General features: G+C 27.9%; 1 protein-coding gene across 2 annotated transcripts in view; it reads right to left on the bottom strand.

Annotated features, from left to right (window-relative positions):
- Positions 1-47: 47 nt before the first annotated feature.
- The window catches only part of arhgap45b (Rho GTPase activating protein 45b), a 27398-nt gene continuing 9527 nt past the window's right edge, over positions 48-17918 (bottom strand). For both annotated transcript variants that reach the window (XM_051095367.1, XM_051095368.1), the window contains exons 5-23: positions 17268-17340; positions 17001-17061; positions 14453-14587; positions 14300-14361; positions 13908-14018; positions 12285-12365; positions 11980-12147; positions 11737-11874; positions 8413-8603; positions 8182-8303; positions 6371-6469; positions 5726-5827; positions 5478-5641; positions 5209-5397; positions 4990-5127; positions 3067-3305; positions 2726-2963; positions 2557-2650; positions 48-601 (exon numbers count right to left, since the gene is read on the bottom strand). In XM_051095367.1, the coding sequence (XP_050951324.1) occupies positions 261-601; positions 2557-2650; positions 2726-2963; positions 3067-3305; positions 4990-5127; positions 5209-5397; positions 5478-5641; positions 5726-5827; positions 6371-6469; positions 8182-8303; positions 8413-8603; positions 11737-11874; positions 11980-12147; positions 12285-12365; positions 13908-14018; positions 14300-14361; positions 14453-14587; positions 17001-17061; positions 17268-17340 (2746 nt within the window). In that variant the 3' untranslated portion in view covers positions 48-260. The remainder of the gene's footprint in view (positions 602-2556; positions 2651-2725; positions 2964-3066; positions 3306-4989; positions 5128-5208; positions 5398-5477; positions 5642-5725; positions 5828-6370; positions 6470-8181; positions 8304-8412; positions 8604-11736; positions 11875-11979; positions 12148-12284; positions 12366-13907; positions 14019-14299; positions 14362-14452; positions 14588-17000; positions 17062-17267; positions 17341-17918) is intronic.

The following is a 17918-nucleotide window of genomic DNA, read 5'->3' as shown; positions in this document are numbered from 1 at the left end:
AATTTGCATGTTAGATTGCATTGGTTGTACACTAATACTAGTTATCGTGAAATCACTCATTTTTTTTATTATTAAAAGACAAGCACAACATATAAAATTTAACAATAGAGATATTCATCAACAATGAGAAGAATGCATGATGATACCAGAAGCGTACCATTGTGTTTGTAAAATAAAGCTAAAAACCATCTGAAAATTGCAGGATTCTAAGGCGAAGTATTTTAAATATTAAAACGCATTTTAAAAACCACATCGGACCGTCACAGACAAACCGTGGCTGTCGTGAGTGTTTTGATGTTGTTGTTGTTACTCTGATTGATATTTAACGCTGCCAGCGAGCTCGTTGGAGGTTCTTCTGATTCGTCTAACTCGGGCGGCTCGCTCTCGGGGAGGGCTGGGGGGTCGCCGCTGTTATTTGCGCTGGAGGGACACTGCAGGTTCACGAGGAGGATGGGCGGCCTCATTTGGGTTTCGGTGGTCGAGTCGAGCGGCTGGTCTGTAGGGCTGGGGGGCTGGAGTTCAACTCGGCCTCGTTCCTCGTCTGCATCCGAATCCGAGTCCAGACTGTGTTCCAGAGAACCAGGGGTTCCTGTTGAACTCTCTGCGGAGACATGATAAAACATTAGAGATTTTTTCTTATATCATGTGTTATTTACTTTAGATGAATACAAAAATGTGCTTTGGAATGTATTTTTACATATAGGAACTACATACATAAAAAATAAAATCATTATGAATAAAAGTTGAATAAATTAAAGTAAACACTTAAATGAGTATAAAAATACAAAATAAATGTCAATTATTTATATGAATGTATTTAATATTAATTGAAACTAATATGAGAGGCAAATATAAAAGATATTATGTAAATACATGCATTCACAAATAAAAGATTAATGGTGTACATTAAATGTAATATGAAAGGCAAATGTAAAATATTTGAAAATACTAAAATGTGATTTTTTAAACAACTATTTTATTTATACGAATACATTAATATGCATGTTAAGATTAATATAAAAGGTAAACAAAATGAAAAACAAATACAATATAAACTACAATATTTTAAAATATTAAAATGGTGATGGTGAAATTAATTTTAATTTAAGGGGTAATAAAATTTTTTTAAAATAGTGACATTTTTATGTAAATAAATATTCACAAACAAAAGATTAATATGTACAGCAAGTAAAGAAAAACTTGAATACAAAAATTAAAAATTTTAAAATACTAAAAAAAAAAAAAAAGTCATTTAAATATGAATTTTATATTTATATGAATACATTTATGTATATTAAATAAAATAATATGAAAGGCAAAAGTTAAATACAAAAATTTTATACAAAATATTAAAATGGTGATAAGTAATTATATTCACAAATATTAATTTAATGTACATTTTATATGAAAGGCAATTAAATAAAATGAAAAACAATATAAAATAATAAATCTAGTTAACTTAATTGTACATTTATACGAATATTAAATAAAATTAAAGAAAAATAAAATGAAAAACTAAAACACAGTATAGAAATAGAAATACATAAGTTACAAAATGTCAAATATTAAAAAAAAAAAAAAGTTTTAAATACATTTTATATAAAAGGCTTATAATCACTAAAAACTAACTTGGAGTATTAAATACAAAAATGTTAAATATTTTAAAATATTAATAATGGTGATATTAGTGTAATATATTCACAAATGTAACATTAATATGTACATTAAGTTAATATCAAAAGGCTAATAAAAAAATTAAATAAATAAATAAATAATAATAATAATAATAATAATAATAATAATAATAATAATAATATTATATATATATATATATATATATATATATATATATATATATATATATATTATATTTATGTGATTACATTTATGTACATTAAAATTAATATAAAAGAAAAATGTAAAACTAACTAACCAACCAAATAAATACAGCATAAACTACAAAATAATTTTCTAAAATATTAAAATAAAATGGTTAAACCTTTTTTAAATATAAATATATTAATATAAATATGAATTAATGTGTTTAAATAAATGTAATATGAAAGGCTAATAAATAAAGAAAAACTAACTTAAATTACTATAAAAATACAAAATAAATGTAAAATATTTTAAAATAAGAAAATAATGCTGATCTAGTTAAAAACTTAAATTTAATATTAATATAAATATGTTATATGTATTAATTATTAATTCTAACATGAATATAAAAGAAAAATAAAATTAAAAACTAAAATACAATAAAAATACAGCATTAAACTACAAAAATAATGGTGAAATTCATTTATAAATATATTCATATAAATATAAATAAATGTATTTTAAATAAATGTAATATAAAAAGGCTAATTAATAAAATACATTGAAAACCTATATAACACATTAAATTATAAATTAAGAATTAAATATAAATTAAGATTAAGATTAAAAACACAACATTAAAAGATAATAAATCAAAATACACACACACACACACACACAATACATTTGAACAATGTAAACCAGTAATATTAGTAATAAAAGTATGAAATGTAATACCAAGGCCCTCAAACTTGTCTGATTCTGCAGCGCCGGGTTCATCTGTGACTCCATGTTCATCATTTGAACAGTGTTCTTCATCAACGCTGCTTTCCTGCACAAACCAAAGCATCACATTTGAACCAGTTCACCTCCAATCAAAACACTTGAGATTTTTACAGTCACAAACCTGCTGTAGGGACTGTGTGCGGGTACTGCTGGTGTATGCAGGACGACTGGAATCATAATGAAAAATGGCAGGATAAAACACAATGAGGGTCTCCACTATTCGAGCCTGGTACGGGTAATCCACCAGAGACGACAGAGACACCGTGGCCCCTGAGGGCCGGGGCCGCATCAGTGAGGGGCCAAACACGATGCCCAGATTGCTGGGGCTCATCTTATTGTCATCTTCCAGTTCTGCAATCCTGAAAACAGTGGGACAATCACCAAATAATCAGTGTTCAATAAAACCGAGTTTGACAAAGTAAGGCTAAAATGCGAGAGGAAGTCAATCGTCACACTTGTTACCTTCTCAGGTGGCGCGCTATGTAGCGGAGAGTGGCGGTGTTTGGTTTGGGCAGCTCTTTGAGGAGATTCCTGAGTCGGTCCACGAGGGCCAAGAGTTCAGGGTCCGTCTCAGGGCCGAGATCCACCAGGTCGGGCCCTTTGCCCGTCTCGGCTCCCTCTGGACCCACCACGGCCAGGCTTTCCTTCGCCAGACCCATCAGACTGTTGTAGAGACGGAAGGGCATGATGGGCTCTGGAAGCTGAGGACAGGACAAAAACACAAAATAAGGATGTAGTAACTGACTTTGGTAAACGTATCATGAGGATCTGAAAGCCACTGCTAACAATGAAGGCCACTTATTTATAGGGAACAGTTAAAGGATTTGTTAAAAACATGTGAGATGTTATAAAATACTATTAAACTATTAATATATTAAATATATTTATAATTTTGGTGTATTTACTTATTTTATATGCATTATATGTATTACACTTATTTACTCATTTATTTATAATATAGGTAAATGCCAAAAAGGCCATTTTATTAATTACAAAAAATAATTTTATTTTAATCTGATTAATGTTAAAACAAATTATACTATACTTTTGTTAAAATGTGTGAAAAATGCAAATTGTAATATTTTTAACCTTTTTATAGCATTCTAATAAAAATGTAATCATTAATTTATTTATTAATAATAATAATAATAATAATAATAATAATAATAATAGTAACATTTATATTTTCATTAACATTTTAATTTTAATACAATATAATATACAACATTTCAAAAAAAAAAAAAAAAAAAAAAAAAAAAAAAAAAAAAAAAAAAAAATCACTAGTTATTTGGGTGAACCATAATTTAAAATTATATTTGTTATATTTGTTCAAACATCATTTATTTTAAAATAAAATATTGATTAGCTATTTGGGTGAACCATAACAATTAAAATTGTGTTATTATATTTGTTCAAATATCATCAATTTTTTAAGCATTAATAATTTAATTTTAATATAACAATAATATACAAAATTTCAAATAAAATTATTAATTAGTTATTTGGGTGAACCATAAAAATTTTAATTCTGTTATTATATTTGTTTAAATATCATAATTTATTTTAAGCATTAATAATATAAATTAAAAGTACACTTATTAATTAATTAATTAATTAATTGGCAAAATGATAATTATTAGTAAAATTAATTTTTGATATAATTAAATAAAATATCAAAAATTACATTCTAATCAATAAATTTGGGGGAAGCAAAAATGGAAACTTATTTTCCATAAACAGTTATATACTGTATTCTCTTATATTAAAAGTTGAGTATATTATTAAACTATTGTTATTTAAATTTAGGCAAACTCAAAATGCAAATTGTTATACTGTCATTAAAAATAAAATTTAATTTTCAAATAATATAATATACAATATACGTATATAATATACAAACCCCAAAATTTTATGCAATACTATGTTCAATGATATTACTAAATGTAGACAATATAAATGTAATAAGATTATAAAAAAAACAAAAAAACAAAAAAGAAACACAACAACAAAAAAAAGCAAACAAACAAACAAAAAAAAACAAAACAACAACAATATATCAAAGTAAAATATTAATAAATTTGGGCATGCACATTCTGTTATATGTTTTTATATAATCGTATTTTGTTTATTAATAATAATATTTAATAGAATAATATTAAAAAAAAAAAAATAATTATTTAGATTAACATATGCAAAAATAAATTATATTATATTAATTAAATCAATTACATTTGGGTCAACCAAAACTGCAAACTGTTAAATTGTCAATAATAATAGTATTTCTTTAAAATAATATAGTACACAAAACCAAAAAAAAAAAAAAAAAAAGCCACAATATCATAAAAACTGATTTTGCATAAATGTTGTGATGTAATGGTGGCTCACCTGTCGCAGGTAAAGCTTCAGTACATTACTGATGTCGTGTGGCGAGGACTGTGACAGCTCCACCAGCTCTTTGCCGTTCTCAAACGCCTGGCACAGCTTCTCCACCCGCGTCTTCACCCCGTTCACTCGATAAATGCCCTGACAGAGAAGAGCACGATCAGCACCGTCTTACATTTCTATTGGCCGAGACCTGCCGGATCCAACTGGCCACTAACGTACCTTCATTCTCAAAGCTCTTCTCTCGATCTCACCGATGCACTTTTTGATGATGAAGGGGACCCCGTCGGGACTGTTGCCGGACACCTGCAAGAAATCCTGCCCGAACAGCTGAAGGCGACCCTGGAGTTTCTTATGGCCACACTGAATAGCCAAAGTCTCCAAGCAGCGTTTGTGACAGGCCAGGAAACACTGCAAAAAGAGGAAAATTAGACATTAATAAGCCAGTTCATTTCAAACACAAGGCCAAGATGTAGTCGACGTGACCTCACCTCCTCACACTCTGCTCCCTGGAAATAAACGTAGCTGTCGCATTCTCTGCATTTGGACGGGGAGCGCAGTTTACGCAGTTTGTGCGTCTGAGCGGCTTTTGACAGACCCACGTTCCGGAACGGCCCGGTGGGAACCACGATCTCAGGCTCGATGCCGTTTATATCTGCAAAATGTTGAGAGGATGGTGAGAAACTAGATGACATGCATAGATTAGGAAGGAAAACACTTGTGCATTGTTTTATCTCACTTGGTGTTTCAAAGGAAGTAACATTTGTGTCTTTCTCATCTGGGTCTTCGTTTGATGACATTGTTCCTGTAGACGATGTTCGAGCCATTTTACTTATGTCACCTACAAAATAAAATAAAAGACAGTGAATGCAAAATTAATATGAAATATTTATAATAATAATAATAATAATAATAATAATAATAATAATAATAATAATAATAATAATAATAATAATATTATTATTATTATAATATAAATATTTAATATTAACTTTGCACTCATTTTATTTAAATTATTATTAATATTAATATTAATATTAATGCATTCACTTTTATTATTATTATTATTATTATTATTATTATTAATAATAATAATAATAATAATAATAATGTGAATGCATTAATATTAATATAAATAATAATAATAATAATAATAAGTGAATGCATTAATATTAATAATAATAATAATAATAATAATAACAATAACAATAACAATAACAACAACAACAACAACAATAATAATAATAATATTTACATCAAGTAAATAATAAAGTGAATGCAAAGTTAATATTAATTAATTAAACAAACAAATAAAAAAAAATTATGCAATTATTAATAATTATATATATATATATATATATATATAAAAAACTATTATCTGTACCCGTGCTGGTGGTTGGGGATCCCAGGCCACTTCCTCCTCCCACACTGTCTGTGTCACTCACTGTGGAGCCCCAGGATTTGTGGGTCATGTGACCTCGAGCTGACAATACAAATACAATTCAGAATCATTTTAGATATTCATAACATACCCAAAAAACAACATCAAACAGGCACCTTTTGAAAGAACCAAACATTTATTAACAAAAAAACCTCTTTGACAAATATGAGACAAAACATTTAAAATAAACAATTTGCACATACTCTATTTTTTATAAATATAAATAAATATAATATAGTTTTTTTATTAGATTAATTAAATTACATTTATATTTTCAGGAACAAAGTAATATTTATGTTATATTATCTAATCACTGTATTATCTAATATTTAAATCATAATCATGTATTATGATAATTAAAATACAAATTGTATATTAAAACTATATTTTATATATATATATATATATATATATATATATATAAATAAATAAATAAATAAATAAATAATACACACAAGCATCAATTGAAATTAAATTAATTGATTAATAAAACTTGACAAATGTCCAGTTAAAATATTATTAAAATACAAAACTATTATTACTAATATTATTATTATTATTATTATTATTATTATTATTATTATTATTATTATTATTATTATTATTATTATTATTATTATTATTATTTTATATTATATTCATACATTTGTTATTTGGGCCGCTCAAATTAATATAATCATAGCTGCTTATATGTATTAATTATATTAAATAATTACAATTATTATTAAAATTATTAATTTACAAAGTATAATATGAAAAGAACATCCTTAGTTATTTGGGACAAATTCTAATGGTTATATCTTTATTAACAATATATAATATAATATAATATAATGAAAAATTGTATAAAATTTACATTATATTATTAATACATTTGTTATGATGTGGGGAACTCAAAAATGCAAATTGTTATATTTTGATATATTTTATATATATATATATATATATATATATATATATATATATATATATATATATATATATATATATATATATATATATATATATATATATATATATATATATATATATATATATATATATATATATATATATATATATATATATATATATAATAAAATAATATAATAAAACTAAGTACATTTTAAATAAAATTACTATTAGATTACTTGCATTTTGTGCACCCAAAATGGTAATTCTGTTATATTTTCATTAATTACATAATTTAATTTTTATTTGAAACTAATTTAAAATTGATACATTTGTTAATGTAGATTTATTAAATTAGTTACATTTGAGAAACCCTTCTTTTTATAATAAAAAAAAAAATCCTTTATGCCAAAAATCAGTAGGATATAAAGTAAAGATCATGTTCCATGAAGATATTGTGTAAATTTTCTACCATAAATACATCAAAGCCTAATTTTTGATTAGTAATATGCATTGCCAAGAACTTTATTTGGACAACTTTAAAGGCAAATTTCTCAATATTTAGATTTTTTCGCACCCTCAGATTTCAGATTTTCAAATAGTTGTATCTTGACCAAATATTGTCTTATCCTAACAAACCATACATCAATAGAAAGCTTATTTATTCATCTCAATTTCAAAAAAACTGACCCTTATGACTGGTTTTATGGTCCAGAGTCACATATACTTTTTTTTTTTTTTTTTTTGTTAGAAGTCTTACGGGTTTGGAACGACATGTTTTTATTTGTGGGTGAACTGTCCCTTTGATCAAATGTTTATATATTGCACTCTATAATGAGTACAGCATAAATCATAGCACATACCTCTCTTCTGTTCATCTTTATGAGAGGAGCTCGTATCTGCCGTTTCTCCCGTGGTGGACGGCGCTTCAGGACTGCCGTGAGCCTCAGCGTTAGCGCTGTCGGCACGAGCTCTGGCTGACGCCCTGAATTCAACAACACAACACCTTACTGTAATATTCACATCTATTTCCATGATATGCTGTGCTTTGTATCAGAGCGTGTGCGTTTGAAAGCAAGAGGAGTGTTTCTTACTGGCTGGAGGAGGCAGAGTAGGCCTCAAACTCGTAATGCGTCTCGGGCTCTTCGTTCATCTGAAGGTCTTTGACGTGCGTGGCGTACTGCTGTCCCGGGTCGTACAGTTTACTGCTCTCACACAGCGTCTGATAGTGCACCGGCAGCGCTACCGTCTGCATGTGCATGATCTGGTAGTAGGAGATGGTGGCCTGGAAAAGAGTTTCACATGGGTAAAACCGCTCAAGCTGGATTTTCTTGCCGTGTTTTTTTTTCTTCAGCATTTATTTGATCCTATTAATCCAAGATTGGGCCACTGACCAAGTATACACACAATGCAACCCAAATACACAACTTAAAGCCTCATTCATAACATATTTAGCTCTACAAATGTCTTGATTAGAGTTTAAATGTAACTTTATGCCTTGAGAAAATGGACCAGCCATAAATATATATTTTTTTTACCAGCCATTAAACTATATTTTAAAATATGTCCTTGATATATTTTCTAATTGCTATATTGAAGAGACATTAAAATATTCCTTTAAATACAATTTGCTGTTTTACAATATTTTATCAATACAATGCTTTCAAAAATGTCTTTGAATATATTTGCTAAAATAATAATAATAATAATAATAATAATAATAATAATAAAAAACCTACAGAAGTACAAAGCTGCAGTTTGAATTCATTTTTAAAATTTATTTGCTGTATTTCCGAGAGGGGGTTCAATCTTCAACTGGCTGGCGGGAGCCGTCAGTCTGATTTTGGGCGGGCTGACTGGCAGCTGCCAGCTGGCAGTATGCCTCAACAAGTTTCAGCAACAACAGATTTTCGGCAGATTTTGTGTTTTGTGCTTAATTTCTTATTGTGAACCTGTTCAGTTCTTTATTTTTAGCGCGATTAAAGTGTTTAAATGGCGGTGATTCCGACTGGTTGGTTAATGCCGCTTCTACTGGTCGCTCAGTCAGTCAGCGGCGAGAGCGCTCCGAGTTCAACGCGTTCTCTGCCACTCTTGCTACAAGGAAGTATATTATTTCATGATTATTAATATCTTCTTATGGATCTTGTCTTTTAATTTATCCACTTTTTATGGCGTTTTATTATGAATAAAGTGTTTAAATGGCCGTGGTTTCAACTGGCAGCTTATTGTCGCTTCCACTGGCAGTTCAGTCAGTCAGCCGCGAGAGCGCTCCGAGGTTAACGCGTTTTCTACCACTCTTGCTACAAGGAAATATATAATTTCATGATCGTTAATATATTCTTATGGGTCTAGTCTTTTTATATGCCGACGTTTTATGCAGGTTTCTTACGAATAAATGGTTCAAATGGCCGTGGTTTCAACTGGCAGCTTATTGTCGCTTCCACTGGCAGTTCAGTCAGCCGCGAGAGCGCTCCGAGGTTAACGCGTTCTCTGCCACTCGTGCTACAAGGAAATATATTATTTCATGATCATAAATGTTTTCTTATAGGTCTAGTCTTTTAATTTATCCACTTTTTATGGCGTTTTATTATGAATCAAGTGTTTAAATGGCCGTGATTTCAACTGGCAGCTTATTGTCGCTTCCACTTCCAGTTCAGTCAGCCGCGAGAGCGCTCCGAGTTTAGGCGAAGCGTCAGTAAGCAACCAGTCGTGATCACGTTCATTTGACCGCTTTAGTTGTGGAGAAAAAAAAAAAAAAAAAAACTAAAACGTCAATCATACTAAAGAACAGAGTCATAAGAATACATTCATAACAATAAAATAGTGTATTTCCTTGCAGCGAGAGTGACAGAGAACGCGTTATACTCACAGATCTAAAGCGGTTGAGACTGCCAGCCACCAGCCCGCCACTGGCAGGTCACGTGACCTGCCAGAATCAGACTGGCAGCTGCCACCAGCCAGTTGAAGATCGAACCCCTACTGGTATTTCCTCAATGTGTTTTAAAAATGTTCTGAAAAATATAAATGTCCTGGCTATTTTAAATAAATTTCAAAATACACAAGTTGCACTTTGAAATGTTTTCTTAAGGATATAATACATTTTACAGTATTATCATAGCATATTTGCTGTAAATATATATGTTACATACGTGCTGTGTGCTAAAATATTTTCTGATAAATGCATAAAATATACATGCTGTATTTCAAAATATTTTCTTTAATATATCTGCTATATTTAAATATCTCCCTAATATTTCTACCTAATGCTATTTTTATTTACTATATTTTAAAATATTTCTCTAAAATATTTCCTAAATTTTTAAATATTTATTCCCCTTATGTATTTGCTGCATTGACATATTTTCCTAATATTTACTACATTTTTTGTAACTATATTTTTAAGTATTTTGACATATTTCCCTTAAATATTTCCTATATTTTGAAATACTTCCCCCTTAATATTACACTGACCATATTATGAAATAGTTCCCTAAAATATTAGCTATATTTTTAAATATTTATTTCCCTAATATATTTGATGATTTTTTACATTTTTCTCAAAATTTACGATATTTTAAAATATTTCTCTTAATATTATTTTGGCTGTATTGTGAAATATTTATCTAGACATTTGCTATATTTTGAAATATTTATTTCCCTAATATATTTGCTGTATTTGTAAAATATTTGCAATATTTAAAAAATATTTATTTACCTAATATATTTGCTGAATTTTTAAATAGTTCCCAAATATTTCTCCTAGATTTTGAAATATTATCCCCAATATTACATTGACTGTATTGTGAATTATTTCCCTAAAACATTTGCTGTATTTGTACATATGTCTAATATTTACTACTTTTTGAAATATTTCCCTTAATACTATTTTGTCTTGTGAAATATTTATCCAAAACATTTGCAATATTTTGAAATTTATTTCCCTAACATTTATTTATTTATTTGTTTGCTGTATTTTGAAATATTACCTAAAATACTTGCTATATTTTAAAAGTATTTATTTCCTAATATATTTGCTGTATTTATTTTATATTTCCCTAATATTTACTATATTTTAAAATATCTCCCTTTTAATTTTTTGCTGTATTATGAAATATTTACCTAAAACCCTTGTTATATTTTAAATTATTAATTTATCTAATATATATTTGCTGTATTTGTACATATTTCCCTAAAATGTACCATATTTCCCTTATTATTATATTGACTTTAATTGCGAATTATTTCCCTAAAATATTTCTGTAATATATTTGTATTTTTACATATTTTCCTATATATTCTGGGGGGAAACAAAAACACAATTTAATTAGAGAAATGTTTTTTAATGAAGACCTAAAGTTAAGACTAATAAGAAATGAATAAAACAAGTGAATGTTTCCGTAGCGAGTGTGAGTGTTTACCGAGCGGATGGTCTGGTCGCTCTGTTTGATGACCTCTTGAATCTGCCGCAGGACGGTGACCTTTATGTGCTCCAGCTCCTGGTGTTGTGTGATGGCATCTGCGATACACGTCCTGTACGTGGCCTCGGCCTCCTCAGCCTGAGACAAACGCAAACACAAGCTGCTGAAACTCTCAATCGGTTCATGCAAAACTCTTCCTACAGTGGCATAAGAGAGCTGCGCTGTGGGAGTGCCGAGTCTGACCTTGTTGCGGGCCTCTTCCTCCAGCCGTTTCTTCTTGTCTACCGTTTTGGTGGTAGAACTGCCGCCCTCCTCCTCGGCTCTGTTAGCCGCCGTCCTGGCCTTGTCGTACTCTTCGCAGCGGGTCATGTAGAACTGTTTGGCCCTGCGCAGGTTGGCTTCACACTCCATCTGTGTTCAGACACACACAATGACCCTTACAGAGCCGCACTGCTAATGTCTCGTACCGTTCAGTGCGTGCAGACACATCCTGGCTGGAGTTTTAAAGTGTGTTGGTAGCTCATAAGATGCATAAATGTGAACATTACCAGTTTTCTCTTTGCCTTCAGCCACTGCTCTTTGATCTCCTTGCGTTTCTTCTCATGCTCTTGTTTGCGGAGCAGCAGAGGCTGTGGATGAACAAAGCACGTGATGATTCACAGCAAAATACTTCATACTTCTCGTTTCAAGGTACTCAAACTATGGCTGAACGATTAGAACGTGAGAAATTTATATATTATTTATTGTTATAAGTCTTATTCAGAACATTTTACAACAAAAACAAATATTACAATTTTCATTATTATTATTATTATTATTATTATTAATAATAATATTTATATTTATACAATTATATTTATATATTTAACAGCAATGACTACTAGTACTTCTAATAAAAGAGCTTTAAAACATTATTAATCAATCATCATGATACACTTAATATTAATACATTAATTTACATCAATCATAATAACATAGCGATTATTACAGTATTATTTATATACTTATTTATATACTTATATACTTTTTTATATATTTTTATTTATTTATTTTTTGCAGAATATATTTAACAACAACAACAACAACAACAACAACAACATTAATATGATTGTATTTTTAGCAACAATGAATTATTTAATATACATTATAGTAAGTAATTCTTACTATACAAGTAATTCTTATTATTGAAATTATGGCAGTATCGTCATAATTTTTATTTTGCTACTACTACTACTTTAAAGTTTGTTGCAGGACTTAAAAACATGTATTTGTATTTTTGATATTATTATGATTAAACAAATTAATTTTAAAATTGTGTTATTAAATAAATTATTCAAATTATTGTGATATTATAAATTGTATTATTGTTTCCAATATAATAATAATAATAATAATAATAATAATAAATAACTTAAAGTTTCTTGCAGAACATATTTAACAATGAAAATAATGAATATTATTGTATTTTAATAACAATAAATTATGATTTAATGTACATTAATTATAATAACTTATTCTTATAATTGTGATTATTAAAGTATTATCACAAATTCTATTGTTGTTAGTAATAATAATAATAATAATAATAATAATAATAATAATAATAATAATAATTATTATTATTATTACTATTATTATTACTACTACTACTACTACTACTACTACAACAACAACAACAACAACAACAACATTTAATTTGTTAACCATAACTTAATATCGAAAATAATAATAAAAATGTAACTTACATTAATCCTATCTTATTACTGTAAATTTGTATTGCATTATTAATATTGTTGTTAGTAACAACAACAACAACAACAACAACAACAACATTATTATTTGTATGTTGTTGCTAATAATAAATAATATATACGTAATATAAATAGCAACAACAACATGTTAACCTTAACTTATTATTGTTGACAATAATAATGATGATTATAATAATAATAATAATAATAATAATAATAATAATAATAATAATAATAATAATAATAATAAGAAGAAGAAGAAGAAGAAGAAGAAGAAGAAGAAGAAGAAGAAGAAGAAGAAGAAGAAGAAGAAGAAGAAGAAATGTATGTTAATCATAACTTAATAATAATAATAATAATAATAATAACAACAACAATAATAATGTATGTTAATCAAAGGTGGGTATGTCGGTGTTGTACCATGATGAAGGTCTGGTTCTGCAGGGTGGAGGCGGCTTGATGCATCCCAGAGCTCTGCTCCAGGTCCTGCTCCAGAGCCAGAGAGTAGATGGAGAAGAAGGGCATGTGTGGCTGATGGACATAAAAACAGACAGATGAGGAAGGAAACAAACCAATCCTGAAAACTTTAGAGCTGGGGTGTCAGTTCCTGGAGGGCCGGAGCCCTGCAGAGTTTAGATGCAACCCTAATTAAACACACCTGATCCAGCTAATCAAGTCCTTCAGGCTTAATTGAAAACTGCATATTTTGTGTGTTGGAGTAGGGCTGGAACAAAACTCTGCCGGGCTGTGGCTCTACAGGAACTGAGTTTGACATGTCTGCTTTACACAATTTGAGCGAGGTCAGTTCTCACCTGTGTGATGGTCTGTTTACAAGACTGATAGATCCTTTGTAAGCCCTTGGAGAACTCCAGCTCTATACAAACAATCAATACCATTTAAGATGTCAAATATTTAGCGAAAAAAAAAAGCAAACATAAACATAAACATGTAACACATGGTCCTACCTAGTGCAAGCTTTTTCTCAACGTAACCGATTAGATCCTTCATGTATTTGGAGATTGTTTTAGCGTACGTCAGAGCCGAGTCCACTCCTCCTTCACTGCGCTGCAGTATAATGTCCACCTCTTCAGCGCTCATCACTGCCAGCACACACACAAATACAGTTATGTTAGTTCCACTTTAGAGAAAAAAAAAAATACATTTGTAATACTAACCAGAAAAAAAGAAAGTTATTTGTGCTGCAAGAGACTTGAAGTTCTGTTAACAATAATATAAATAATAATAATAATAATAATAATAATAACAACAACAATAAACAAGTTGTTGATTTTTGTAAGCATGTTTAAGACATCTTAAAATCTTCTGAAGAACATATTTACAAACATTTATACTTTTTTTTATTATTATTATTATTATTATTATTATTATTATTATTATTATTATAATATTTAACAAAAATACTACTACTAACAATAATAATAAATTCATTATTGTTTAAATAAATATGCAAATTTTACACAAGTTTTATTAATATTACTACTACTACAACAGTACTACTACTATAAATAATACAATTATTATTCTTTAAAAATACATCATTTTAAATATGTTTAAATATGTTCTGCAGGACATTAAATTTGCACATTTATTTATTTAAACAAGTTTAATATTACTATTATTATTATTATTATTATTATTATTACAAACAACAACAACACTACTACAAATAATAAATTCACTATTATTCTTTAAAAATAAATCATTTTAAATGTTTAAATATGTTCTGCAGGACACTAAATTTGCACGTTTATTTAAACAAGTTTTATTTATTATTATTAGTAGTAGTAGTAGTAGTAGTAGAAGTAGTAGATAAATATTTATTAATATTATTATTATTATTATTATTATTATTATTATTATAATATTTAACAAAAATACTACTACTAACAATAATAATAAATTCATTATTGTTTAAATAAATATGCAAATTTTACACAAGTTTTATTAATATTACTACTACTACAACAGTACTACTACTATAAATAATAAAATTATTATTCTTTAAAAATACATCATTTTAAATATGTTTAAATATGTTCTGCAGGACATTAAATTTGCACATTTATTTATTTAAACAAGTTTAATATTACTATTATTATTATTATTATTATTATTATTATTATTATTATTATTATTATTATTATTATTATTACAAACAACAACAACACTACTACAAATAATAAATTCACTATTATTCTTTAAAAATAAATCATTTTAAATGTTTAAATATGTTCTGCAGGACACTAAATTTGCACGTTTATTTAAACAAGTTTTATTTATTATTATTATTAGTAGTAGTAGTAGTAGTAGTAGTAGTAGAAGTAGTAGATAAATATTTATTAATATTATTATTATTATTATTATTATTATTATTATTATAATATTTAACAAAAATACTACTACTAACAATAATAATAAATTCATTATTGTTTAAATAAATATGCAAATTTTACACAAGTTTTATTAATATTACTACTACTACAACAGTACTACTACTATAAATAATAAAATTATTATTCTTTAAAAATACATCATTTTAAATATGTTTAAATATGTTCTGCAGGACATTAAATTTGCACATTTATTTATTTAAACAAGTTTAATATTACTATTATTATTATTATTATTATTATTATTATTATTATTATTATTATTACAAACAACAACAACACTACTACAAATAATAAATTCACTATTATTCTTTAAAAATAAATCATTTTAAATGTTTAAATATGTTCTGCAGGACACTAAATTTGCACGTTTATTTAAACAAGTTTTATTTATTATTATTAGTAGTAGTAGTAGTAGTAGTAGTAGAAGTAGTAGATAAATATTTATTAATATTATTATTATTATTATTATTATTATTATTATTATAACAAAACTACTATTACTGCTACTAATAAAGTATTATTCTTTAAAAATAAATAATTTTAAATATGTTTAAATATGTTCTGCAGGGCATTACATTTGCATATTTATTTATTTAAAGTTTTATTGTTAATTATAATAATAATAATAATAATAATAATAATAATAATAATATTATTATTATTATTATTATTACAACAACAACAACAACAACAACAACAACCACAACTACTACTACAACAAATAATAAATTCATTATTCTTTAAAAATAAATAATTTTAAATACGTTTAAATATGTTCTGCAGGGCATTACATTTGCACATTTATTTATTTATTTATTTATTACGTTTTATTATAAAAAATAAATAAATAAATAAATATCATTAGTTATCTTAAAATACATTTAAACATTCTGCAGACCACTGTTCTCCTATGGAAAAAAAATTGTAAATATGTTAGAATAATATAGCATCACATAATTATAACCAGCTCAATACATAAATAAAAATAGTTTTATAAAAAAAAAAAAAATTTATATCACACAAAAAACCTCTCTCTGTATCTATATCTGTGCATTCCTACTTGTTTTTCTGCATTTCTGAATTTGTCAAAACAATGTACCCAGCTCAGACGAATCACTCCGTGTGTGTGAAGACTCGTGACCCGACAGGTTCTCCATAGACTGAACATTCAAAGAGAACAAACACACAAATATTTATATCACACATTGTGTCACATATACAATCCGTCATGCGCTCCATGTGAGTCTTATTTCAGTGGAAGACGACTGCGTCACACAGCACTGACAATAATCACAGAACGCCACTTTCAGGAAGTCAAAACCCTGCTGCCAACATCCGCTCTGTACAGAGACTGACACGCACTCACCCTGCTCTTCTCAGACGGCAACACCGACAACAGCGTGCTGCTGTCCACCTCTCCCATCAGCAGCTCTGACACACTGCCAAAACACAAACAAATGTTGTTTATACACTCAAAAAAAAAAATCTGGAAAACTGTAACTGCAGCAGATGATCAGATGAACAAGTGCTTGGTTCTCAACTTCCTCTTTGCTCAGTTCTTGCCACAGAAACAGAGTCACACTGCACTGGTGCATGATTTAATGTTTTGGTCACACAAAATTAATGCAAGGCATGACCATTTAACCAACATCTTACACTGTCATTTAAAGCTGTATCGCAATGAATATGACGATTATGAAAAGTTGAAGTGAAAACATGAGCAGTAGTACATGAGAGACGATAATGATCGGCTCAAAGTCAAAAACACATCCTTGAGGGTTTAGGGCTGTTTAGCGTAAGAGAGCAGAAGCCACAGATCAACTTCCTGTTATTTCTGTAGCGCTACGATTAATGTCAATGATCTAACTGAGCTTTTGAGAGAGATGATTTCATAATGCGCACAAAGTACGACATGTTATAGCACTGCAGTCCTGTATAGGCTTAATTTGGACTGGTAAAAATAAAACTAAACTAAATATAAACAAATCAAACAAGAGGAACAAACAAAAATATTTCA

The sequence above is a fragment of the Labeo rohita genome, chromosome 22 (assembly GCF_022985175.1).
Source record: "Labeo rohita strain BAU-BD-2019 chromosome 22, IGBB_LRoh.1.0, whole genome shotgun sequence".
Classification (NCBI taxonomy): Eukaryota; Metazoa; Chordata; class Actinopteri; order Cypriniformes; family Cyprinidae; genus Labeo; species Labeo rohita.
The sequence above is the reverse complement of the archived record's forward strand: the minus strand, read 5'-3'. Positions and strand labels throughout refer to the sequence as shown.